Below are 25,162 nucleotides of genomic sequence, written 5' to 3' on the forward strand. Positions count from 1 at the left end.
GTACCCATTATTAGAGAATCAGTGAAACAGTTTTATAAATTTTTGGATTTTTTTTTGGGTTTCAGAGCGTTTCAGAGAGTTTAAAGCGATTTTCAGATGTAGTTTTAGGGTTTTGAGGGTGTGGAATAAGGTAAAATTGGAATTTTGTGATTTCCAATTAATCTTCAGGTTTTTAGGAATGTGAACTAATGAACGATTGACTATAGATACTGTACCCACATTTAGAAAATTATTGAAACAGTTTTTAAATATTTGGATTTTTTGGGTTTCAGTGGGTTTCAGAGAGTTCTAGACTCAGTTTTAAAATTTTGTGGTGTCCTTGCGGATTTAGAAAGCCAATTGACTACAATTATTGTGCTTAACTTTAGGTAATTATTTTGAAACCGTAAGAATTTTAAAATTTTAAAGGGATATTTATTTGAGGTTGTTAAGGATGTAGAATAGACAGAAAGGACGAAAATTGACCAAATATGGTATAAAGGCAAAATTGGCAATAGATACTGTACCCAGCTTTCTAAAATTATTGAAACAGTTTTTAAATTTTTGGATTTTTTGAGTTTTAAGGTGTTTTAGGTTCTCGGGAGTGTAGAATACACTGGAATTTCAAGGGTACGCGTGTTGATGGATTAATTGACAACAGATATTGTGTCTAACTATAGGAAGTGTTTTTGAAAGTGTTTGGTGGTCTTAGGCTGTTAAAGGTGTAAAATAGGTGAAAACAACGAAAATTGATAAAGGATCATATTGACTACATATACTGTGCCCAGCTCTTTAAAAAAGTATTGAAACAGCTGTGAATTTTTTTTGGGTTTTGGATTTTCAGAGGTTTCAAGCGATTTTCAGACACAAGTTTAGAATTTTGTGGTGTACTTGCGGATTTAGAAAGCCAATTGACTACAATTATTGTGCTTAACTTTAATACATTTTTTTGAAACCGTTAGCATTTTTAAGGAATTTTTATTTGGGGTTGTTAAGGATGTAGAATAGGCAGAAATGACAAAAATTGACCAACGTTTCGATAAAAGCAAAATTGGCATTAGATACTGTGCCCAGCTCTTTAGTAAATTATTGAAACAGTTTTTAATTTTTTGGTTTTTTTTTGGTTTTTTCGGGTTTCAGTGGGTTTTAAGCGATGTTCGGAGGTAGTTTTAGGGTTTTGAGAGTGTAAAATAAGGTAGAGTTAGAATTTTTATGATTTCTAGGTGATCTCCAGGTTTTTAGGAAGGTTAACTAATGAACGATTGACTATAGATACTGTGCCCAGCTTTAGTAAATTATTGAAACAGTTTTTAACTATTTGAATTTTTTGGGTTCGAGAGGGTTTCAGAGAGTTTTAAACGATTTTAGGGTTTTGAGGGTGTAGAATGAGGTAAAATTGGAATTTTTGTGATTTTTTAGGTAGTCTTAGGTTGTAAAAGATGTAGAATAGGCAGAAATGACGAAAATTGACCAAATTTTGGATAAAAGCGAAATTCGCAATAGATACTGTACCCAGCTATCTAAAATTATTGAAACAGTTGGGGAATACTTGGGTTTTTTGAGTTTCAGAGGGTTTTAAGCGATTTTCAGGCGGTTTTTAAGTGGTTTTTAGGTGGTTGAGAGTGTAGAATAAGGTAAAATTGGAATTTTTGTGATTTTAAGGAAGTCTTAAATTGTTAAAGGTGTAGAATTCATAACGAGAATTAATGAAATATTCGGTGAATTAACTACATATACTGTACCCAGCTTTAGTAAATTATTGAAACAATTGGGAAATTTTTGGATTTTTTGGGTTTCACATGATTTTAAACCGTTTTCAGACTCAGTTTTGGATCTTTTTTTAAATTTTGAGATGTACAAAATCTAGACAAAGAATTGACTACAGATATTGTGCAAAGCTTAGAATAATTGTTTGAAACAGTTAGAATTTTTAAATTTTTAAGGGATTTTTATTTGAAAGATGTAGAATAGGCAGAAATGATGAAAATTGACCAAACTTTTGGATAACGTCGGAATTGGCAATAGATACTGTACCCAGCTTTAGTAAATTTTATTTTTACTAAATTATTGTTTAGTTGGGAAATGTTTGAATTTTTTTGGATTTTCAGAGAGTTTTAAGCGATTTTCAGACGGGTTTAGGGTTTTGAGGGTGTAGAATACGGTAAAGTTAGAATTTTTATGATTTCTAGGTAATCTCCAGGTTTTTAGGAAGGTGAACTAAAAAAACGATTGACTATAGATACTGTACCCATTATTAGAGAATCAGTGAAACAGTTTTATACATTTTGGATTTTTTGAGTTTCAGAGAGTTTTAAGCGATTTTCAGGGTGTAGAATAAGGTAAAATTGGAATTTCTATGATTTCTAGGTGATCTCCAGGTTTTTAGGAATGTGAACTAACGCGAGACTGACTATAGATACCGTACCCACATTTAGAAAATTATTGAAACAGTTTTTAAATTTTTGGGTTTTTCGGGTTTCAGTGGGTTTCAGAGAGTTTTAAGCGATTTTCAGATGTAGTATTAGGGTTTTGAGAGTGTGGAATAAGGTAAAATTAGAAGTTTGTAATTTCTAGGTAATCTCCAGGTTTTTAGGAAGGTGAACTAAAAAAACGATTGACTATAGATAGTGTACCCACATTTAGAACATTATTGAAACAGTTCTTAAATATTTGGATTTTTTGGGTTTCAGTGGGTTTTAAGCGAGTTTTAGACTCAATTTCAGAATTTTGTGGTGTACGTGCGGATTTAGAAAGCCAATTGACTATAATTATTGTGCTTAACTTTAATACATTTTTTTGAAACAGTCAGAATTTTTAATGGATTTTTATTTGGGGTAAAAGGAGGACTGAAGTCATATCCCTTTAAAGGAGGACTGTCCTTTAAGGATGTAGAATAGGCAGAAATGACGAAAATTGACCAATGGTATAAAGGCGAAATTGGCAATAGATACTGTGCCCAGCTTTCTAAAATTATTGAAACAGTTGTGAAATTTTTGGATTTTTTGAGTTTTAAGGTGTTTTAGGTTCTCGGGAGTGTAGAATACACTGGAATTTCAAGGGTACGCGTGTTGATGGATTAATTGACAACAGATATTGTGCCTAACTATAGGAAGTGTTTTTGAAACAGTTAGAATTTAAAAGAATTTGGCCATCCAGGTACTGTTGACTCCGTAGATTCCAAATCTGAAACAAAATTATGCAGAATCCTTCTCTGAGCAGAGTTATACGTAGTCATTAAATTAACGGCTCATAACTTGGTTCACGGAAGGATTTTTCAGATTTTTATTTCATATTCGTAATTTACGGACTTGAAAGTATCAGGTGCCAAATCCTTGAGTCGTTTGAAAGAGCACAAGATTACCTTAAAATCACTCAACCGGTTTTCAGCGATTTCAGCATATTCTACAGCCTTAACCACCTAAAAACAATAATTTTCTTTTCGATTTTCACTCATTTTCTTTATCAGTCATTTTCCAAAGCTACAGGTACCGTTTTTGTAGTTTTTCCACAAATTTTACCAATTTAAAAACCTATTCTTACAGTTTCAACCACTTACTTATGCTGGGAACAGTTATTTTTAGCAGTAATTAATTGTTCTGTGGTCAATTTTTTTTTAAATTTGGTTGTTTTACTAGATTTACTTATAAAAATGAATGTACAACACCTCAAATAGACTCCTTAAAACCCAAAAATCTAAAAATTTGGTCAATTTTTAGTAAATTTTCGATATTTCTACCTAACTAAACCCAACAAGAATTTGGCCTCTAACAATTTCGAGTTAGTAGATTTCGAATCTGATATAAAAATTCTGCAGAAATAGTTTAATAGCCATAAGAAAGTGGCTGAAACAGTAGAAATAAGTGAGAATTTTGTAGAAAATTGGAAGATTTTTGTGAAATTTGGACTAAAAATTACAGTACCTGTATGTTTAGAAAACATACTTGCAAACCGGGCCAAAACGGGCCGCCGCGTAACTCGCTTCAAACTCAATATTATGAGCTGAAAAATATACTAAAATGTAGATCTCGACGAGTTCTATGTCCATGACCTGCTACGAGCCGGATGGCTAGTTATTAACGTGCCGCGGGCCGGGAAAATTAGCCAAAAAACGCGAAAATGGCCAAAAAAGCGATTCTAGCCCGGCCCGCGGCACATTAACGAGTAGTCATCCGGCCCGTGGTGGGTCATGGAGAAGAACTCGTCGAGATCTACATTTTGGTATATTTTTCAGCTTGTAATGTTTAGTTTGACGCGAGTTACGCGCCGGTCCGTTCCGCCCCGGTTTGCGAGTACGTTAGAAAATGATTGATAGAGAAAATAAATGAATATCAGAGAAAAATAACGATTTTAAGGTTGTAGAATAGGTTGAAATTGCTGACCTCTACTTTTTTTTTCATTTTCTCGTTATTTTCTCTATTCCTAACTTGTAACGCCAAACAGTTTTTCAGAATTTTGACGTTTTTCTTCTCGTCCACTGGCTCTTCTTATCCGCCGCTTCCCGGTGCTCGGGAATGATTATAGTGAGTTTTTGAATGGGGGACATTCGGACACACAGATAGACAGACAGATAGACACTTAAGACTCTTGACTGTCTGCTCTGATGCCCACCTAAAATTACTGTTTCAAAATTTTTTGATTTATTTTTTGAATAACTTTTTTCTTAATGGTATCTTAATTTTAAAGCAATTTTCTAATGGTAATTTTTATTTTTATTGTGGAATTCGGACAAGTCAACACACAGACAGAAAATCTGAAAAATTACTGTTTCAAAAATTTCTGAAAACTTGTTTCGAGTTGTTTTCCGTAAAGACACTATTAGAATCCCTTTCTTACTGAACTCACTCAGCCCTTTAAGGAAATCCGGACAAACAGACGCACAGAAAGATGGACATCCGGACATCTGTACTCTGTGCTTTGAAGTCCACCAAAAGTTACTGTTTCAAAATTTTCTTTTTTGATTTTTTTTTTGAATTTGAAACAAATAATGGGATTTCCTTAAAGAACGGACGTCTGTCTGTCTGTGTGTCTGTAGATCCGGATGTCCGGATGTCCGAAGTCTGAAGTCCACCAAAAGTTACTGTTTCAAAATTTGTTTTTTTAATTTTTCGAATAATTTTTCTTGATTATGTCATCAATTTCATTTTGGAATTCGGACAAGACAGACACACAGACAGATGGACATCCGGACATCCGAGCACACAGACAGACACTTAAGGCTAACTGTTCGGATGTCAATCTACCATAAATGTACTGTTTCAAAAATTTGATGAAAAAAATCTTTTTACTTTTTTTGATAGTGAACGTTCTGGATAACCACCTGCAGAATTTGGACAAACAGACTCACAGACAGATGGACATCCGGACATCCGGACACACAGACAGACATCTTCTGCAAAACGGACTAAAAATTTTTTTTTTCTGTTTCAAAAAATTCCAAAAAAATCGTTCCTAAACGTTGTTATTTACCACTCAAATAAACTTTTGTCTGTGTGTCTGTCTGTCCATCAGTTTGTCCGGATGTCCACAATTTTACTATTTCAGGTGTCCCTTCTCATCCTCAGGATGATGATACCAATGACATCAGGATGTCTTCAAACGATACCAGGCGCCACACCAGCTCCCACAGGTTAGTCATTTCAATGTCCATCTGTCTGTCTGTCCGGATGTCCACAACTCCTTAAGCCACGCCCCTTTTTCCTACTGTACACACATTCAGGCACCACCACCACCACTACCACTACCACTATTGCCCCCACTGGTGAGTTGCAAACGCGCTCTACTGGACTGAGTCTGAGTCCGGTAGAGCGCACTTTCACAATTCACTGAGTAGCGACTCTTGGAGCACAATTTTTTGGAAAAATTGATTTTTTTTTGTTGCAGATTGCTGTCCAGAAGTGCCATTGATTCTGACGAATAGTGCATTCCCGGATGGAGCAATGACGTTTGCGTACGATAGCAACACGTGTCGGACCACAGCGACGGCCACTTGCTCGTGAGTTTACAAAAAATTTGCGGTGGAGCGCGATTGCTGCAAAAAAATTTCAAAAAAAAATTTTTTTCGAAAAAATTTTCGGTTTTCCCGGTGACTTTAGTCGAATCTTCACCATTTTCCTGGCTACAGTACTCTTCTATAGTATTCCTGGATAGCTACAGTAACCTCCGGAATACAAATTAGCAGTGGAGCGTGTTTGCAAAAAATTACTGTTTCAAAAAAAAAATTTCAAAAAAATCTTTTTCGAAAATTTTGATCCTCCTGGTGGTTTTACTCGAAATTTTACAAAAATTGGATCTTCATGGCTACAGTACTCTTCTACAGTATTCTTGGATAGCTACAGTACCCTCCAGTTCACAAATTTGCAGTGGAGCGCGATTGCAAAATATTACTGTTTCAAAAAAAAAATTTCAAAAATTTTCGAAAAAATTTTTTGATCCTCCTGGTGGTTTTACTCGAAATTTTACAAAAATTGGATCTTCCTAGCTACAGTACTCTTCTACAGTATTCCCGGATAGCTACAGTACCCTCCAAAACTACCGTATGCCTACAGTACTCCTTATGAAGCTACAGTAATCCTCTCTCCACTTTGAAACTTGAAAATCTACAGTACCCCTGGTCTCACCATGCTACAGTATTCTCTCAAAAACTACAGTAACCCTCTACAGTACTCTTCTTCTACAGTAATCCTGGATATCTACAGTAATCCTCTACAGCTACAGTACTCCCAGCATTTCTACTTCATTGCTCTGCTACAGTACCCTCCAAAGCTACAGTAACCGTGACAAAGGAAATCTACAGTATTCCTACAGTACTCCTGAATGGCTGATTGCTACAGTATACCTGAAAAACTACAGTACTGCTTGCTGCTACAGTATGACGCAGAATTTTTTTTTCAAAAATTTGTTTTTCAAATTTTTTTTTGCTTATTACTTTTTCTTCGTTTTTTTTCACATTTTACAGTTTTTTTAACCAAAAGTACGCAAATTGTCGTAAGGCGTGCCACATTTTTTTGGCGCCAAATTCAAATTTTTTCAAATTTTTTTCCGAAAAAAAACTTTTTTACAGTACCACAGACGCCTCCCTGGACTTATATGCTGCAATTGTTGGAAATGAGGTTAATTATCTGGAATATGCTCAGAATACCGCGACGACTGCGTTTGTGTGCTCAGGAGGGAGTTGGTAAGGGTTTCAGACAAAAAAAATTTTAGAAAAAAAATTTAGAAAAAAAAAATTTTTGAAAATTTTTTTAAGCCGATTTTTATGATTTTTAGGTCGAAAAACCTGATTTTTCCACCCAAAACTCTTATTTTTCATTATAAAACTCATGAAAACCCTCCCAATTTTTTTAGGACATTCACTCGTGATGGCTCAACGCTGGTGCTCACTTCCGTCGAGTGTATTCTCACAAATCCGCCAACTGGGCGGAAATAATCGATAATTTACAAAAAAAAAATTATATGTGCAAACGTGCTCTACTAGACAAAAAAATGAATTTTAGCGGGGTTTTGAAAATATTGAAAAAAAAAACATTTTTTGAAATATTTTTTGAAAAATATAAATTCCCGCCAAATTATTTTTCAAAATTTTTGAAAAGTCCAGTAGAGCGCAGATGCTTTAAATCCCCTTTTTTTCCTACTTTTCAATGTCATTTCGGGTCCCGTCACTGCTTTATCTTATGAAATAAACTTTTTTTGCTTTTTTTATCCGGACATCCAGACACACAGACACACAGACACACAGACAGACTCAGGATTCCAGATTTAAGTACATGCAAGTTATGAAAATACTGATTACGTTCAAAATTTTTGAAAAAATTTCTTCACCACTTGTTCACTAGAGCGCACTTGCACACCCTCACATAAACAAGTTGATCTACCGATCTATATTCCAGATATATCGAGTCTACCGTAACCCTAGACGCCACAAAAAGTGAAAACGGGTTTTTCGAACTTTTCGAGGGTAAAGTTAACTGTTTCAGACGAAAAAAATTTTCAAAATTTCAGAGTTTTCAATCCATATTGTTGTATTCATACTGTTATCCACCGTCTCACGGTGTTCCGGAACTATTACGGTAAATTTTTGAAAAATAGGCCGTCTGTCTGTGTCTGTTTGTCCGGATGTCCACAATTTAACTATTTCAGGTGTCCTTACTCATTCTCCAAATGATGATACCAATGACTTCAGGATGTCTACAAACGGTACCAGGAGGCACGCCAAATCCCACAGGTTGGTTTAGAAAAAAATATAGAGAAATTGAAAAAAAAATTTTTTACTGTTTCAAAATTTTTTGTTGAAACAGTAAAAAACATTTGAAACAGTAAGACTTCGCGTCCGATAGCTTCTCAAATTAACATTATGTTTGTATGTCTGTCTGTCTGTTTGTCCAGGTGTCCACCATCTCCATTTAGTCTGTATCCACATCTGTCAGTCCGACTCGACTATCCACTACTGATTTTTGAAAAAAAAATTGTTACTGTTTCAAAATTTTCATGAAACTTACTTTAACTTTGAGCTAAGTTCAGTCGACGATAGTATGTCTATTTATCTGTTTGTATGTATGTTTGTCCGGATGTCCACAAAAACTGTTACAAAAATTTCAATAAATTGTTCTTTTCAAAACTTGAAGTTAAAAAAAAATTACTGTTTCGAAACTTTCAAAAATTTACGCCAAACTCATTGTCTTTGGTGACTCTTTTTTAACCAATTTAGAAATTTTACGAAATTCTGAGAATTCAGGAGAATAATCAAACATATGAAATCTTGTTGTTTTAGAAAATTTACCTTAAAGAAAGAATTTTTCAAAAACTTTTTGTTTCAGGAGTTTTTAGAATCTTTGACTCTGTCTGAAATTTCCATTTCGATGCTATAGTCAAACTATTGAAGCAGTCCAAAAATCTAATTTTTTCGAAATTTTGAGAGCTTGGAGCCACAAAACTCAATAATGTTTTACTGTTTCAAAAAAAGTCGCATTGTTTCAGACTGCTGTCGCGCCGCGAACATTATCCTCACTCAAAGTGACCTGCCCGATGGACTGGGTAGTCAAACCTGCTCTAGGGACGACACTTGTTGTACAGTAAATACTGTAACTTGCACGTGAGTTGGCGGGAATTTGAAAAAAACAAACATTTTTTTTCATTCCAGAACTAGTGTACCGGGCACTGGTCTACAAGCTGGTATACGTGGAAATGGGGATCCGTTTTTGGACTATGCTCTCGAGACCGTTTCAGTCCAATTACAGTGTTCTGGTGGCGCTTGGTAGAGATCATAAACTTTTTTTTTCAAAAATTTTCATTTAAAAAAAATTTAGGACATTTACCAACGAAGGAATGACAATAACATTACAAACCGTTGAATGTGTTCTCACGAATCCCCCGACTTCTGGAGGCTAATTTTTTATATTGCAGGATGCAAAGGTGCTCTACTGGACTTGCACCTTTTAATGTGTTATTCGGGTTTTTTATAGTACAATAAATTGGTAGATACTCAAAAGTTTGTATACACGTTCAGAGAAAGAAAAGCTTTATTATCAAGCAAGTTACCGAAAAAATATTCGCCTAGTATTCGCTCATAAATGTAATCACCGGATCATATACACCTAGTATCACCGCGTGGATGTAATCATCGCGAATTGTGCGTGTAGAACTGACTCCTAACCGTCTAGAACAGTAGACTACATGGAGTCTCTGATCCGGAGTAGTCCTAACTACCACGCGTCTTCATATACCTTCTTTGCGTGTAGAACTTACTCCTAACCGTCTAGAACAGTAGACTACATGGAGTCTCTGATCCGGAGTAGTCCTAACTACCACGCGTGTGAAGACCTCTCGTAAGAGTTGACAAAAGCTAGAGTGATCGTTGTCTTCTACACCCATCATGGCTTTTTCCTCCAAGTTTCTCGAGAAGTATTGATGTTGGTTCTGAAAAAATGTGAATATTGTTGGATATTTTGAGAAGAAACGAGAAGCATGATAAGAAAACAAAATAGCACGATATAGCAAGCGAGAATAGCAATTTCGAGGAGGAAATTTGTTCGAAGCGACGAGTGAACGAGCCAAAACACGTTGAGTCCAAGACAACCTATGCAGACGCGCTCTATTGACAACAATGGTACATTTTTTGCGTTACGGTGGACTTTCGAACTTAGTGCATAACAGTCGGTGAACATTAGAATTTATTCAACGTTGAAGACGCAAAAAATTTATCACTGTTGTCAATAGAGCGCGTCTGCATAGATGTCTTGGACTCAAATGAGCCAAAAATCTGAACTTGACAGAAAAGTGGTCTAAAATTAGTCTTCCGATCAAAATGTTTTTGTAAAAGTAATATCTTCTCGACTGAAAATCTAATTACGAGAAAAACGACGAGAAACAAGGAATTTTGACAAAAAATGATGACAAATCGATTTTCAAACAAAATTTCGGCTCAAATGGTGGAAATAACGCATAAATTTTTTGAAAAAAAAAAGCGAATTAGCAAAAAAAAATTTCGAAATTTGATTTTTTCTGTTTCCCGCCGAAAAAACCCAGTACGACACTCCGAAATCCCGTCAGCGCGTGTTGTTTAGCGAAAAATAAATGCGTATTTTTTTGAATTAAAATCGTATTTTTTCCAGTTTTTCTTGGATTTTCGTGATTTTTCGCGATTTTTAGAGGTTTTTTATTGATTTTAACCCGATTTTTCACTCCAGAACACCCAAAAATGACGGTAAACATCACGACAGACACGGATTTCGTTCCGCACCCGCAAAAAACCGAAGCGAACACTTCGGCGCCGATTGTGGCCGAAACTATGCAACATGCAGATGTAAAACTGTCGAAAGTGAGTATTTTGAGGCTGGAAAATGCTGAAAAAGGCTGAAAATACTGGAAAAAAGCTGGAAATTTGGGTTTTGAGAGGTTTTTTTTGGAAAAAAAAAAAGAAAATTTGGCGGAAAAAATACTTTCAGATGTAGAAACAGGTGGAAAACGCGATTTGTTTAAAATTAACCGCGTAAAATTTGATCTAAACGCTCAAAATTTGATTAAAATCGCCGAAAATCGAAAAAATTGGTTTTTGGCTGATTTTTATCCAAAAAACCCGTTTTTCGGCGCTATACTAGTTGGAAGGGGTCACTTTTTTTCGCGGTTTTTTCACTTTTTTCGACAAAAAAATGATAGCTGATTATTTCTATGATGTTTTTAAGTTGTTAGGACACAAAAAATTTTCCATCAAAAAAAAATTTTCCCGAAAAATAGTTCTCAAAATATAATTCTCGGATTTTTTGAACCATTTTTAGTATTAATATTTTTTTGATTTTCCGAATCAGTGTGCTGAAGGAGGGACAAAGCTTACACAATGAGTGTGATTCTTGTGAGGGACCACTTTCCACTATTCTCTTAGGCTTAGGTTTCTTGGAAATTCGGAAAAAAATTGACAAATTAATCGTATTTGTCAAATTTTTTCCCGAATTTCTAAGAAACCTAAGCCTAAGAAAAAGGTTAAGTAACAAAAAAGAGTTTCTTACACGTCTTCAGCCTCACACCTTCAGCCAAAAATCTGCCTAAAAATTCGAAAATTTGAGTGACCCCTTCCAACTAGTATAGCGCCCGTTTTTCCATAATTTCGACTCAAAAAACCTGATTTTTCAGCTATTTTCTACCAAAAATCAAATTTTCAGGTACTTTTCACCGGCGAAGGCTCATCTCAAGTCCTTTTGCTCGGAAAAGGGCGTGGAAGGTGTGTGGCGTTGTGGGAACGCGACGATGGCATCGATCCGTTCAGAATTCTGTCGATTAAGAATTCAGAAGTCGATCCGAACGATGCTTGGTAGGTTTTTAGGGGGAAAATTCGGATTTTTCGCGTTTTTTCGATCAAAAATCGATTTTTTTCGACCGAAAATTGACTTTTTTCATTTTTTTTTCCAGCAAAATGCCCGAAAATCGAGTCTGCGTCGGGTATGCTGACGGATCACTGGCGGTTTTCAACACAGCCAAAGAGGACTTGACACTGGTGGGTTTTTAGATGAAAATTCGGTATTTTTGACACAAAAAACCGATTTTTTCACTCAAAAACTCACAATTTTCATTCCAGATGTCACGAATCCCGTCAGTACACGATGGAAGTGCGAGTCGAGCGATTTGTCGCAATGGAAATGGTGTTTTGAGGTGAAAAACGGGAATTTTGGCGTTTTTTGACTTTATAAAATTGATTTTTCCGCAATTTTTAACACTAAAATCGATATTTTCAGCGCCTCATCGAACGGAACGCTTTCAGATGTTGATGTGGAGACTGGCAAGGCCAGAACCGTGTTTTCGGTGAGAAATTAGTGAAAATCCGTGAAAAATGGGGCAAAAAACCATATTTTTAACCCGAAAATGTGCTTTTTCTGAGTATTTTAGCCTAGAAATTCGATTTTTAACTCAAAAAAATCGATGTTTAACTTTAAATTTAGATTGCGGGCTTGAAAATCCAATTTTTGGCCTAAAACAGAGGTTTTCAGCTCAGAAAACCGATTTTTCACTTGAAAATACGATTTTCAGCTCAAAATTTTGATTTTTGGCTGAAAAAACTGATTTTTGGCCTAAAAACCACGATTTTTAGCTCAAAAACCACGATTTTTGCCTTTAAAAACTAATTTTTTGTTAAAAAATCACGATTTTCAGCCCTAAAACGTCATTTTTTGCAGGGACAAGCTGGAATCCGGTCGATTTGCACCTCATTCGGCTCGAATGTTGTGACTGCCGGCGATTCGAACGGACAAATCACAATTTGGGATTTAAGAGAGAATAATGGGGGTTAGTGGGGGTGGAAAATGAGTGGAAATAGCGGAAATTTGAGTAAAATCGATGGAAAATTAGCTTCAAATTCACTTTTTCTAACGAAAATCGCTGAAAATCGTCAAATTTTCAATAAAAATCGCTTAGAATAGCGAAAATTCTATAAAAATCGATGGAAAATGAGGAATTTTCGCAAAAATTTGAGCTTTTTTGAGTATTTTCAGCGATTTAAGTAGTTTTTTGAGCTGAAAATCTCAAAAATTCAGCTAAAATCTGAGTTTTTGAACTCAAAGTAACGAAGTTGGCGATTTTTTAGCCTAAATGTGCGATTTTTCTAGTTTTTGTCAGTTTTTTCTAGCGATTTTTATGAAAAATCCGATAAAAAACTTTAAAAATCGAGCAAAATTAGCTTAAAATTGAACTTTTTGACGAAATTCACTGAAAATAGCGAAAATTTGATCAAAATCGATGGGAAATGAGGAATTTCTGCGAAAATTTGAATTTTTGAGTATTTTGAACGATTTATGTGTTTTTTAAGCGGAAAATCTTGACAATTTGGCGATTTTTTAGCACAAAAGTGACATTTTTCACGTTTTTACCACTTTTTCTAGTGATTTCATGATAAATCCAATAAAAATCGCTGAAAATTGGGCTTTTCCGACGACAATCGCAAAAAGTAGCGAAAATTCGATCAAAATTAATGGAAAATGAGGAAATACCGCAAAAATGTGAGATTTATATGCTTTTTTAAGCTGAAAATCCCGAAAATTTAGTTGAAATCTGAGTTTTGAGCTGAAATCGAAGAAATTGACAATTTTAGTAACATTTTTTACGTTTTTGTCGTTTTCCTAACGATTTTTTGAGTTACTTTCATGAAAAATCGCCAGAAAATTGACAGAAACGTGAAAAATGGCTCTGAAATCGCTAATTTCTTCGATTTCAGCTCAAAAACTCTGGTTTTAGCTGATTTTTCAAGATTTCTAGCTGAAAAATCACATAGATCGCTTAAAATTTGAGCCATTTTCTGCGATTTTCGCTGGAAAAGCTCAATGTTTTGAGTTTTTAGCGGGTTTTATAGAAATTCGACCGTTTTTCAGTGAAAAAAGCAATTTTCGTCGAAAAAAAACTCAATTTTTTCAAAAATTCCTCATTTTCCATCGATTTTGATCAATTTTTTTCGCTTTTTTTGCGATTTTTGTAGTAAAACGCAATCTTCTTCGATTTCAGATCGAATTTTCGTGATTTTTTTCAGAAAAAGCTGAATTTTAAGCCATTTTTTCCCAATTTTCCAATTTTAGAACCCTCACTGGACCCGATCAAACTTCTGATTCCATCGAAGAAGGCGTTGGACGCGGTCTCTTCTCTTTGTACTCATCCGGCTCAATCGAATTTGATTTGTTGTGGAACAGATGATGGAATAGTCGGATTAATTGATGCAAGGAATGTTCGTGGAGCAAGTATCACGTCGACATATTTAGTTGCGAAGAAGGGAATCACTCAGACAATGTTTCATCCAACTTGTGCTGATAGTCTTCTCGTATCGGCAAATGATGGCAGCTTGATAAGGATTGATGCATCCGCGGCTCCGATGTACGAGTTTGGAGTTTTTCATCCAAAAAATGGCAAAATTTGAGCAAAATCGGCTGAAGATAGCGTTTTTTACGAGAAAAACTGAGTAAAATCAGTTAAAAAGTCGCTGAGAATGGGTTTTTTTTGTGCTGAAAATTGATTAAAACTGATCAAAACTGATGGATTTTGAACTATAAAAGTCTCTAAAATTTGAAAAAAACCTCATTTTTCACTCGAAAAATGACAAAATTTTGAGAAAAATCGGCTGAAAATCGCATTTTTTACGAGAAAAACTGTCCAAAACTGACTGAAATGATCCAAAATAGCTATTTTGGTTCATTTCATTCAGTTTTTCACTGTTTTCCGTTGAAAAAAAGTCTCTTCCGTCTTAAATCGCATTTTTTACGAGAAAAAAGGCTGAAAATTCTTAGAAAGTGCCTATTTTCGCTGTTTTTGGCTGAAAATCCGTCAAAAATCGGCTGAAAACAGCGGTTTTACTGAAAATCCGTGTTTCTGACCTGAAAAGTGAAAATGGCTTAAAGTAACTACTTTTGGCCATTGAAAGTTGGATGAAAATTGGTTTTTTGTGCTGAAAATCTCTTTTTTTGCGAAACATGGCGAAGCTTGAGGCTAATCGGCTGAAAATAGCGTTTTTTACGTGAAAAAAGGGGTTAAAATCCGTAAAAAGTGCCAATTTTCGCTGTTTTTTGGCTGAAAATCCACTGAAAATGAGTTTTTTGTGCTGAAAAGCCATGTTTCTTCTCGTTTCGGCAAATGATGGCAGCTTGATAAGGATTGATGCGTCCGCCGGACCAATGTACGAGTTTCGATGGGAAAATGGGAAAACGGCAAAATTTGAGCTGAAAAAGCGGGAAACTTCCTTCAAATTGGCTGAAAACAGATAAAAATAATTTTTTTTTACTTTAAAAAACCATCGAAAACTGACTGAAATTACCCAAAGTAGCTATTTTGGCTGAAAATCCGTCAAAAATCGGCTGAAATCGGCACTTTTTACAAACGGCTGCTGAAAATCGGTTAAAAATGCCAATTTTTTTGATTTTTTTGTGAAAATCCCTCGAAAGATAGCTGAAAGACTATTGAACATGAGTTTTTGGTTTTTCCTGCTGAAAATCCGTTCAAAGTGTCAATTTTTACTATTTTTTTAGAAGAAAATCCGTAAAAATGGATGAAATTCGGGTTTTGTGCTGAAAATCGATCAAATTGATCAAAAATGGATTTTGACAGATAAAATCCCAAGAAAATTGTCATGCGGACGCACAGACGGACGATTTTTCATCTTAATTATCATTAATTACCACTCTAATTATCGTCTTAACTACCCACCGATCGGCGCCCAGACATCCGGAGATTCAAAAAAAGAAAATCCAAAAAAAGAAGAGATTTTCGTCATAATTTCCCGCTTATTGCCCAATTAATTATCCTTAATTACCGCCATTGATTACCCCTAACTACCACTGAAAATCCACTGAAAATGGGTTTTTTTTGTGCTGAAAATCGATAAAAATTGATTAAAAATAGTTTTTGAACGATAAAAGTCAAAAATTGTCTGGTTTTCCCCCTATTAGCAGACCAATTTCGTCACAACTGCGCCCCACCGCAAACGAGAGAGTATCGGCGAGAGACGCAGAGTTTTTTTCTGGCGCGATACAGATTTTCACCATTTTTGATCTATTTTCACAAGTTTTAATTAAAAATTTGCCAATTTCCGAGTGAAAATTATGCAAAAATAGGTCAAAAATGGTGAAAATCTGTTTCGCGCCAGAAAAAAATCTGCGTCTCTCTCGCCGATACTCTCTCGTTTGCGGCGGAGCGCAGTTGTAAGAAGGCGTGGGCTGCTAATAATTACCCTATTAATTACCCTAATTACCTTTAAAATTTTCCAGCGCCATGGGCTCTCGCTCTCAGAAGGATGTGATCTGGTTGGAAGGAGAGTTGGCGAATTCGCTTCGTCTCGATCCCATTCGAAATGAATCAATTTTTCCGATCTCCTCATTCGACATCCACTCGGATACTGTAGTTGCAGCCAGTTCGATTGGAATGGTCTCACTCTATCAACAACTTCCATTCTACCCGAATAACACCGTTTTTGGACGTGTCTAGATAATTTATTTTGTGATTTTGTTGATTTTCGCGATTTCTTATGTGTATTTTATGGAATTTTTAACTGAAAATGAGGTTTTTATGTGAAAAATGGCTGAAAAATCGGACATTTTTAGCCTATTTTTATACTTTTTTCGGTTTTCAGGTATTTTTATGTGTAAAATTGGAAAAAAATGCTTGAAAATGGCTGAAAATCTGTCAAATCCCAGGTTTTTAGTCATTTTTCACTGAAAATTGATTTTTCAGAATTTTTAAGGCAAAAAATTGTTGAAAATTGATGAAAAACGACTGAAATTCTGTCGAAATTCCGGGTTTTTAGTCATTTTTAGAATTGAAAATGGATTTTTATTTGAAAAATTGCAAAAATTGAAGAAAAATGGCTTAAAATCCGTCAAAATTCCAGATTTTTAGTAATTTTTTGGCTGAAAATCGGCCATTTTTAGTCGATTTTTCCACAATTTTCTGATTTTCAATGATTTATAGGCGGGAAATTGCAAAAAATTGAGAAAAAATGACTGAAATCCGTCAAAATTCCAGGTTTTTAGTCATTTTCAGCCGTTTTTTTTTTAAATATTTTTCAATTTGAATTTTTCTCTTTCGTTTTTTTTTTTTGCTCAAATCAGCAATTTTCAGTCATTCTTTCTTCGTTTTCAGCCGATTTTAGCTCAGAAATCCCTGAAAATTCAGGTTTTGACGATTTCTATCATTTTCAGCAGATTTTCTTATGAAATTAGGGTTTTTTGAACTCTTTTTTGCTGAATTTCTGTGATTTTTCGCTAAAAATCGGTTAAAAACTTTAAAATCCTTGATTTTTCTCAATTTCAGTCGAAAAATCCATTGAAAATCGTCATTTTTACGTTATTTCCAGCCTATTATCTTCCCAAATCGATCTGATTTCATTTTTACTCGTTTTTCCATAAATTTCAATGTAAAAATGTGAATTTTTGCCATTTTTTGGTGTAAAATTGGTGTAAAACGTCCAATTTTTCTATTGTTTTATCGATTTTTCCCATTTTTTTGTTGATAGTTTTCACGAGTTTTTGTTTATTTATTCAGCCAATTCCTTCCCCTTTTTTCTCACACTTTTCTCACACTTTGAAAGAGAATCTTCTCGAATTTCCGCAAAAAATCTGAATTTTCAGCCATTTTGAGTGGATTTTTGCCCAAAAATCATCGATTTTCAGTCATTTTTACTGTTTCTTACATAGAAATCCGTGTTTTCATCGATTTTTCAACTTTTTTATTCGATTAAAACACGAATTTTTAATGAATTTCGATGTTTCTCGTTGAAAAATCAGTTAAAAATTAGGCTCCGCCCACATTACCCTGCCGCACTTGCGTTTCAGCATGCTGGAACGATTTTTTGGGTTCTGGAATTTTTTTAAACGCTTTTAATCAGTGAAACTGCAATTTTAAGCGTTCAAAATCGTTCAAATCGTTGAAAAACCGGGAAAAACCGATTTCGTGGCGAGACCCGACTAACAAATTTACAACGTGCGCCTTTAAGCGACAGTACCCCCCGTTTTGGCTTATTTTTCATCGTTTTTCGACGATTTTTTCACTGAAAAATCACTTTTTTTTTGAAAAAAGTTGAAAAAAAGAAAAAAAAACGGTTTTGAGCCGAATTTTCTTGATTCAAACTGGTAAAAATGGTAGTTTAGCTCATTTTTCGTCATTTTTTCACTAAAAGTTTTTCAAATCAAACAACTGTTCAGTTACGAGAGGGAGTGTCACAAGTGTATCCTCTCGAAACCACAAAAAACATAAAAAAGAAAGAGAAAAAGATGATATATTGAGCAAGCAGATGACTCTCATATACGACTACTTGTAACTGATCGGAGATTTTTTTGCTGCAGTTTTCACTGTTTCAAAGGATTTTGTCATTTTCCGACTTAAAATCCGGTTTCAAACCGATTTTTCCACCGGTTTTAACCTAAAAACTCTTATTTTTCGAGATTTTTTTTTTAGTTTTCTGGCAAATCTCGAACAACTGCTCGTTGTTCCATAGAAAACACACTTGAACTTCTTGAAAGTTGACAACTTTACACTTCAAAAGTTTCGCTCTTCTTTGTTTCATTTTACAAGAATGTAACACAAAGATCCAAAGAGCAGTGGCATTTTCTTTTTTTCCGGAAAAAATCTCAAAAAATGAATGAAAATATCGATTTTTTAGGATTTTGGACAGATTCTTGACGGAGTCTGACCAGATTCTCAGAGATTTTTGTAGCTCCAGAATCTTTTCAGAAGCCTAAATTTGAAAATTTCTGACTTTTTTCGCAATTTCAGTCTAAAAACGACGGGCAAAAGTTCACATTTTCAGTCATAATGAGCTATTTTTGGCACGTTTTCAACCTAACTTCTGAGCTTAGATTCTGAAAATCTTTGCGGATTCCTAGAATTCCCCGAACAGTGACCATTGATCTGATGACAATTTCGGACATGGTGTTCACATCACAATGACGATACGCTTGACCAATTACCATAAACTGGTTTTTTGGCGGATTTTATTGTCTTGGAAGGCAATTCTTTCGAATCTAAGACGTTTTATCCGTTTAATTCTGCTATTTACCGTAGTTAGATGTGCAGACGAGAGATTACTGTAGAAATTACTATATCGTCCACAACATTACCGACTATAATTCGATTTTATTGCTGTTTCGAATCATTTGAAACAGTAAATGTTATCATATCGTGCTGTTTAGAGTGTGACAGTAACCTGACCGTATTTACAGTTAGATGTGCAGGCAATCTTTTCGGGTTACTGTACTCTTCTACGAGGATCTGACTGTACTTAGATGTGCAGGCGAGAGATTACTGTAGCAGGTGTACTGTAGATTCATGCAGCTCATCACTGACTTTGACTCGATTTTTCACTGTTTCAAAACATTTTGAAACAGTAACTGGTATAATTTATTGATGATGTGTGGCATACCGAGTGTGACAGTAACCTCAGTTAGATGTGCAGGCGGATTTTCTGGGTTACTGTAGTTCACTAATGTCCAGTATATATGCTGATCAGACTACAGTAAAAACGATAATTACTGTTTCAAATTTTATTGAAACAGTAAAATAATTTTGATTTTTATTGATTGGTTTATAAGGATTCAATCCCCATAATTAAGATAATTGCGCAATTATCGCATGCTACAGTATACCACAAGTGCCTTTTTCACCTTATTTTGCCGAAATTTCCAGCGATTTCTGCTGAAAATTGCTGAAATTTACCTCGTGAGAAATTTCAGAACAAATAATCCTATCAAACCGAAAATTTGCTAGTGATGGCATTTTGGTGATAAGGAATATGAGAGCAACACACAATTTTGTGTGTCATCTGACAGTATTTCCGCTGAAAAATGAGAAATTTTGAAAGTTATGGAACCTGTCTGTGTGTCGGTTTGTCCGAGAAATTTTGGAAATAAATTTCTGATCTGGGACATCCGGACATGCGCGGACAAACAGACAGTGGAAAATGAAAAATGAAAAGTTACTGTTTCAAAATTTGGTGAATTTCGATTCTCTGGAATTGGAGAACGATACCACAATCCTAATATCGAGGTAACTATCTGGACGAATTGACGGACAGACAGACGGAATTATGCCAACGTGACCATTCTAGACGGTGTGGAGCTCAGAATAGCTCAAATTTCAGTTTCAGAGAGCAATTTTGAGCCGAAATTTGAAATTTTCTGAAAAAAAAAGGGTCCCAAAAAAAACTGAATCAAGTTCACTTTTCAGTCACATGAACTAATTTGGGCACGATTTTGAGCTGAAAATCTGCCAAAATTAGTTCTTGTGACTGAAAATCTGAGCTTGATTCCGTTTTTTAGGAGCTTTTTTTCAAAAAATTTCAAATTTCGGCTCAAAATTGCACTCTGAAACTGAAATTTGAGCTATTCTGAGCTCCACACCGTCTATCTGTTTGTCAATTCGTCCAGATTTTCTGATAGTTACCTCGATATTAGGATTGTGGTATCATTCTCAAATTCCAGAGAATCGAAATTCACGAAATTTTGAAACAGTAACTTTTCATTTTTCATTTAAAGAAACGGATTCTGACCAAATTCTCAGAAATTCTAGTAGCTCCAGAATCCTCTCAGAAGCCTTCTAGGATTTTTCTAGAATTTTCTTTAAAAAATTCTGGAAATCTAGAGATTCTGAGCTTATTGACGGATTCTTGACGGATTCTGAGCTCTTTGGAGCTCGTTTTCAGAGATTTTTCCCAGAATTTTCTGAAATTCCTGACATTCAGAGGTTTTTTCGCAATTTCAGTCAAAAAACGGGCCAAAAAACGCCATTTTTGGCAGATTTTCTGGCCAAAATCGTGTTTTGACTGAAATTTTCGGATTTTCCATGGAAAAATCGGGTCCCCGAGACCCGATTTCCCTCTGATTTTTTTTCGAGCCTTGGAGCCTCAGAGCCTCAGAGCAATGCTCAATATCATCAGATTTATTGGATTGGCCAATTGGCTTCCTCTTCGCATTTCTATGTTGTTGTTTCTCTCGGAATTTTTCGTTTTTTTTTTCGCAGTTTTCTCAGTCCGAGACGCACCTGTCGTTTCTCCCCTCTCTTCCCACAACACCCTCATACAAAATGTCTCTGCGTCTCTCATAGTCTCACTGTGTGGCAGCGGATCTCTCGCCCGATGTCTCACAGCGGGCGACAAGAAACCGCCCGTCTCGACACTTTTTTGATGACATTGAGACGGTTTTCTCCCCTCCTTTTTGGCGGTGACCATTCACTCCTTCTTGGAGAGCGGAAGGACGTGGAGGCGCGCGCAAACGCGCTCCACGGACAATCCCCCCCCCCCCCCTCCCAAGCCGGATGCATAGATGCACACATTTCGCAAGATTTTGAGTGGTTTTTCATGGAATTTTTGGAATTTTTTTAGCGAAAATCGGTCCTAACTTTGGTTTTTCTGGTGGTTTACTAGTTTTACCAGTTTGAATCGAAAAATTTTCGGTTTTTTTTTGAGTTCTAATGGGGTTATTCACCTCCGGAAAAAACGTTTTTTCCCTCGATTCATTTGCCGGAAAAAACGGCGAAAAACGGAAAAAACTGTTTTTTCCGGCAAATGAATCGAGGGAAAAAACGTTTTTTCCGGAGGTGAATAACCCCATAACCGAATTTGCAGTATTTCTTCGATTCAAACTGGTAAAATACCGAAAAAATGACCGATTTTCAATGGAAATTCCTTGAAAAACTCAAAAACGCTTAAAGGGGGACTGAAGTATTCCAAAAATCGAGATTTTTTTATATGGATCGACTCAGAATTTTGTGGAAAAGAGAAAAGTCTCTTGGAGCCAGGTCCGAAAATCAGTCTAAAGCGAGTTATGAGGCCTCAAAGTGTCAAAAAAGGGTCTCTCGCATGGAATTTTTTCATTATATTTCAACGTAAAATTCTCTCGCCGTGCAGAGGAAAAATGTGAAAATTGAGAGAATAATGCCGTGAACTCTCTTATATCAACTTTCCATCATGTTCAAATGAGGAAGTGCCTCCATGATTATGAAGTCATTGGTTGGAATTGACCTTGATAACTCAACAGAACAATATCATTACTGTGATTGATCACTGTGAATGATTACTGTGAATGAGGGGGATATTTCATTCAGTTGCATAACTTTTTTGCTTTTTTCAGACTTGTCAAAGAATTTTTCTCAATTTTCACATTTTTCCTCTGCACGGCGAGAGAATTTTACGTTGAAATATAATGAAAAAATTCCATGCGAGAGACCCTTTTTTGACACTTTGAGGCCTCATAACTCCCTTTAGACTGATTTTCGGACCTGGCTCCAAGAGACTTTTCTCTTTTCCACAAAATTCTGAGTCGATTCATATAAAAAAATCTCGATTTTTGGAATACTTCAGTCCCCCTTTAAGCTCCGCCCCCAATTCCCTGTCGCACTAGCGTTTTAGCTTGCTGGAACTGTATTTTTTGATAATAACCGATTTTTTTCGGGTTTTAGAATTATTTAAACACTTTTAATCAGTGAAACTGTAATTTTAAGCCTTCAAATTCACTCAAATTGCAAAGAAATTGTAAAAAAATCTATTTTCGTGGCGAGACCCGACTCACAAATTCACAGCATGCGCCTTTAAGCTACAGTACCCATTTTAGCTCATTTTGGCTCATTTCTCGTCGTTTTTTCACTAAATATTGCGTTTTTGAGCAAAACACCCCTAAAAAGCAATTTGAAAGGAAAAATCCATAAAAAATCGGGTTTTCAAGTATAAAATAGACATTCAAAGTTGATTTTCAATCTAAAAATGAGGTTTTTGTGTCAATTTTCCTATCGTTTCGAGAAAAATTGGGTTTTAAGCATTACATTGAAGAGAAATCGACGTTTTGAGCTAACATGGTGCATCACGCCGGTTTTTTGCAGAAAATTATGTGAAAAATGAGTTTTTCAGCCAATTTTCCATATAGTTTCGCAAAAATTAGGTTTTTGAGCCAAAAATAGCTCAAAAACCACTTTTTGAGCTAAAAAAAATGCAATTTTCCTTCATTTCTTTATCAAAACCCAATTTTTACTAAAATGGTGCATCGGGCCTATCTTTTTGCAAAAATTGGATTTTCAGACTAAAATTGACATAAATAGGTGATTTTTAGGTGGAAAATGTGTTTTTAAGCTAAAAATTGCTCAAAAATAGCTTTTTGAGCTTAAAAACGCAATTTTTCTCTCATTTTTCTCCCCAAAATCCAATATTTGACTGTTTTTTTTAAGTGATTGTTGTAAAATTCAATAAATTTGCAAAAACCCGATTTCGTGGCGTGACCCAACTAACAATTTTACAACATGCGCCTTTAAGCTACAGTACCCCGTTTTAGCACATTTTGGCTCATTTTTCGTCGTTTTTTCACTTAAAAATAGCGGTTTTGAGCGAAAAACCCTCAAAAAGACATTTGAAAGAAAAAACACAGTGAAAATCGGGGGTTTAAGCATAGGATTGATGAGAAATCGACGTTTTTTGCAGAAAATTGACATTATTAGTCGATTTTTAAGTGGAAAATCGGGTTTTTAAGCCAAAAAATAGCTTTTTGAGCTTAAAAACTTAGTTTTTTTTCCCCGAAAATCCAATTTTTGACCGTTTTTTTCCAATTTCCAACATGATTGTTGTACTGTTGTACTCCCCCTCATTTATTTCTCTTTTCTATTTGAGTATCTTCTCATTTAGTTTTCCGTTTATAACATAGTTCAACTCCTCCTTATCATCGTTTATTTGCTCTCACTTTCGCCTTCTTCCTATTTGTATACATTCTCTTTTTGCAGAGAGAACGACCCGCTGAGGGGAAGCTCCGCCCCTTTTCTCTTTTTCTCTGCGCACTCTTGTGGCGAGAGAGACTCCGAACGAGAAGAACTTATTTCTTCATTTTTTTGACAAAATTTACTCTCGAAACCCCCGATTGGACGAAGAATAAGAATTTATTATTGATTTTTGAGTGAGAAAGGTGAGATTTCGAAGATTTTAGAGAAAAAAGATAGGGAAAATCGGGGTTTTAGACATAAAATTGAGTAGAAATCGATGTTTTTAGCAAACAGGACGCATCGACCCGATTCTTGACAGAAAGTCAAGATTTTGGCTTTAAATTGACATTAAAAGTCGATTTTTGAGTGGAAAATCGAGTTTTTGAGCCAATTTTCATATAGTTTTGCAAAAATCGGCATTATAACAAAAATGGTGCATCGACCCGATTTTTAGCTGAAAATTGGATTTTTAGACTAAAATTTACATAAAAATACGATTTTCAAGTGGAAAATGAGGTTTTAAGCTTAAAATTAGCAAGAAATCTCAGTTTGAGCAAACATGGTGCATCGACCCGAATTTTGGCAAAAAATGAGGTTTTAGACATAAAATTGGCATTTAAAGTCGATTTTTGAGTGGAAAATCGAGTTTTAGGCATAAAATTGATGAGAAATCGCTATTTTCAACCGAAATGGTGCATCGATCCAATTTTTTATGCTGAAAATCGGGTTTTTAGGCTATAATTGACTTTGACAGTCGATTTTTGAGTGGAAAATCGGGTTTTTAGACAGAAAATTGATGAGAAATCGATGTTTTTAGCAACGACCCGATCTTTTTCTCTGAAAATCGAGAAAACTTTTAGAAAATCATTTTAAAATACGTTTTCGGCCAGAAATCGAGCCAAAAACCCCTATTTCCATTATAAAAATTAGTAAAATATCGATTTTCGCCAAAAATTAGCTAAAAATTGGAAAATCTGAGATCTTTCTCTCTGTACGGATGTCCGGATGTCTGTACTTTTCTCAATTTTTCAGACAAAAAAACACGTTTTTTTGAGTTTTCTCCAGAAAATCTGCAAGAAAACGCATTGGAACTGGAAAAATGACAAAAATTGCTCGATTTTTGCTCAAAAAACTGAATTTTTCAACGAAAATCCATCTAAAAACTCTGATTTTTCACACTGTTTTCCATCATTATTGATCGATTTTTTTTCAGACACCAACTGATCATCAACGAATTGAATTAATTCAATTAGTCCGGCCTCCATCCGGTCATTCGTCTATTCTCTTCCAATCCATTACCCCCTAATCGAATACAACGACACAAACACAACTTCTCTCAACGTTCATACATATAATGGGAATTCTCGACCATCCATCATCTTCCGGTAGGTTTTTTTGAAGGAAAAATCACAAAAAATGACAGAAAATATCGATTTTACGCGTTTTTTACTGTTTCAATCGGTTTTTTTTAATCGATTTTTTCCAATTTTTATGTCAA

At 35.2% G+C, this 25,162-nt stretch overlaps 3 protein-coding genes across 3 annotated transcripts; all 3 read left to right on the plus strand.

Moving 5' to 3' along the window:
• Positions 1-5,541: 5,541 nt before the first annotated feature.
• On the plus strand, positions 5,542-7,405 carry GCK72_015943 (uncharacterized protein; the record flags this gene model as incomplete). Its single annotated transcript, XM_003090510.2, has 4 exons — positions 5,542-5,605; positions 5,860-5,971; positions 7,040-7,153; positions 7,324-7,405. The coding sequence occupies 4 exons, from the start codon at positions 5,542-5,544 to the stop codon at positions 7,403-7,405; spliced, it is 372 nt and encodes a 123-aa protein (XP_003090558.2).
• A 731-nt stretch (positions 7,406-8,136) lies between these two features.
• Positions 8,137-9,363, plus strand: GCK72_015944 (uncharacterized protein; the record flags this gene model as incomplete). The annotated part of the gene is made up of 4 exons (XM_053731223.1): positions 8,137-8,200; positions 8,953-9,067; positions 9,116-9,229; positions 9,282-9,363. 4 exons carry the CDS (start codon positions 8,137-8,139, stop codon positions 9,361-9,363), a joined length of 375 nt encoding a protein of 124 aa, XP_053585995.1.
• Positions 9,364-10,672: 1,309 nt separating this feature from the next.
• On the plus strand, positions 10,673-16,419 carry GCK72_015945 (uncharacterized protein; the record flags this gene model as incomplete). Its single annotated transcript, XM_053731224.1, has 8 exons — positions 10,673-10,792; positions 11,631-11,779; positions 11,878-11,962; positions 12,044-12,117; positions 12,201-12,267; positions 12,639-12,747; positions 14,028-14,319; positions 16,203-16,419. The coding sequence occupies 8 exons, from the start codon at positions 10,673-10,675 to the stop codon at positions 16,417-16,419; spliced, it is 1,113 nt and encodes a 370-aa protein (XP_053585996.1).
• Between the last annotated feature and the right edge of the window lie 8,743 nt (positions 16,420-25,162).

The sequence above is a fragment of the Caenorhabditis remanei genome, chromosome IV, assembly GCF_010183535.1.
Source record: "Caenorhabditis remanei strain PX506 chromosome IV, whole genome shotgun sequence".
Lineage (NCBI taxonomy): Eukaryota > Metazoa > Nematoda > Chromadorea > Rhabditida > Rhabditidae > Caenorhabditis > Caenorhabditis remanei.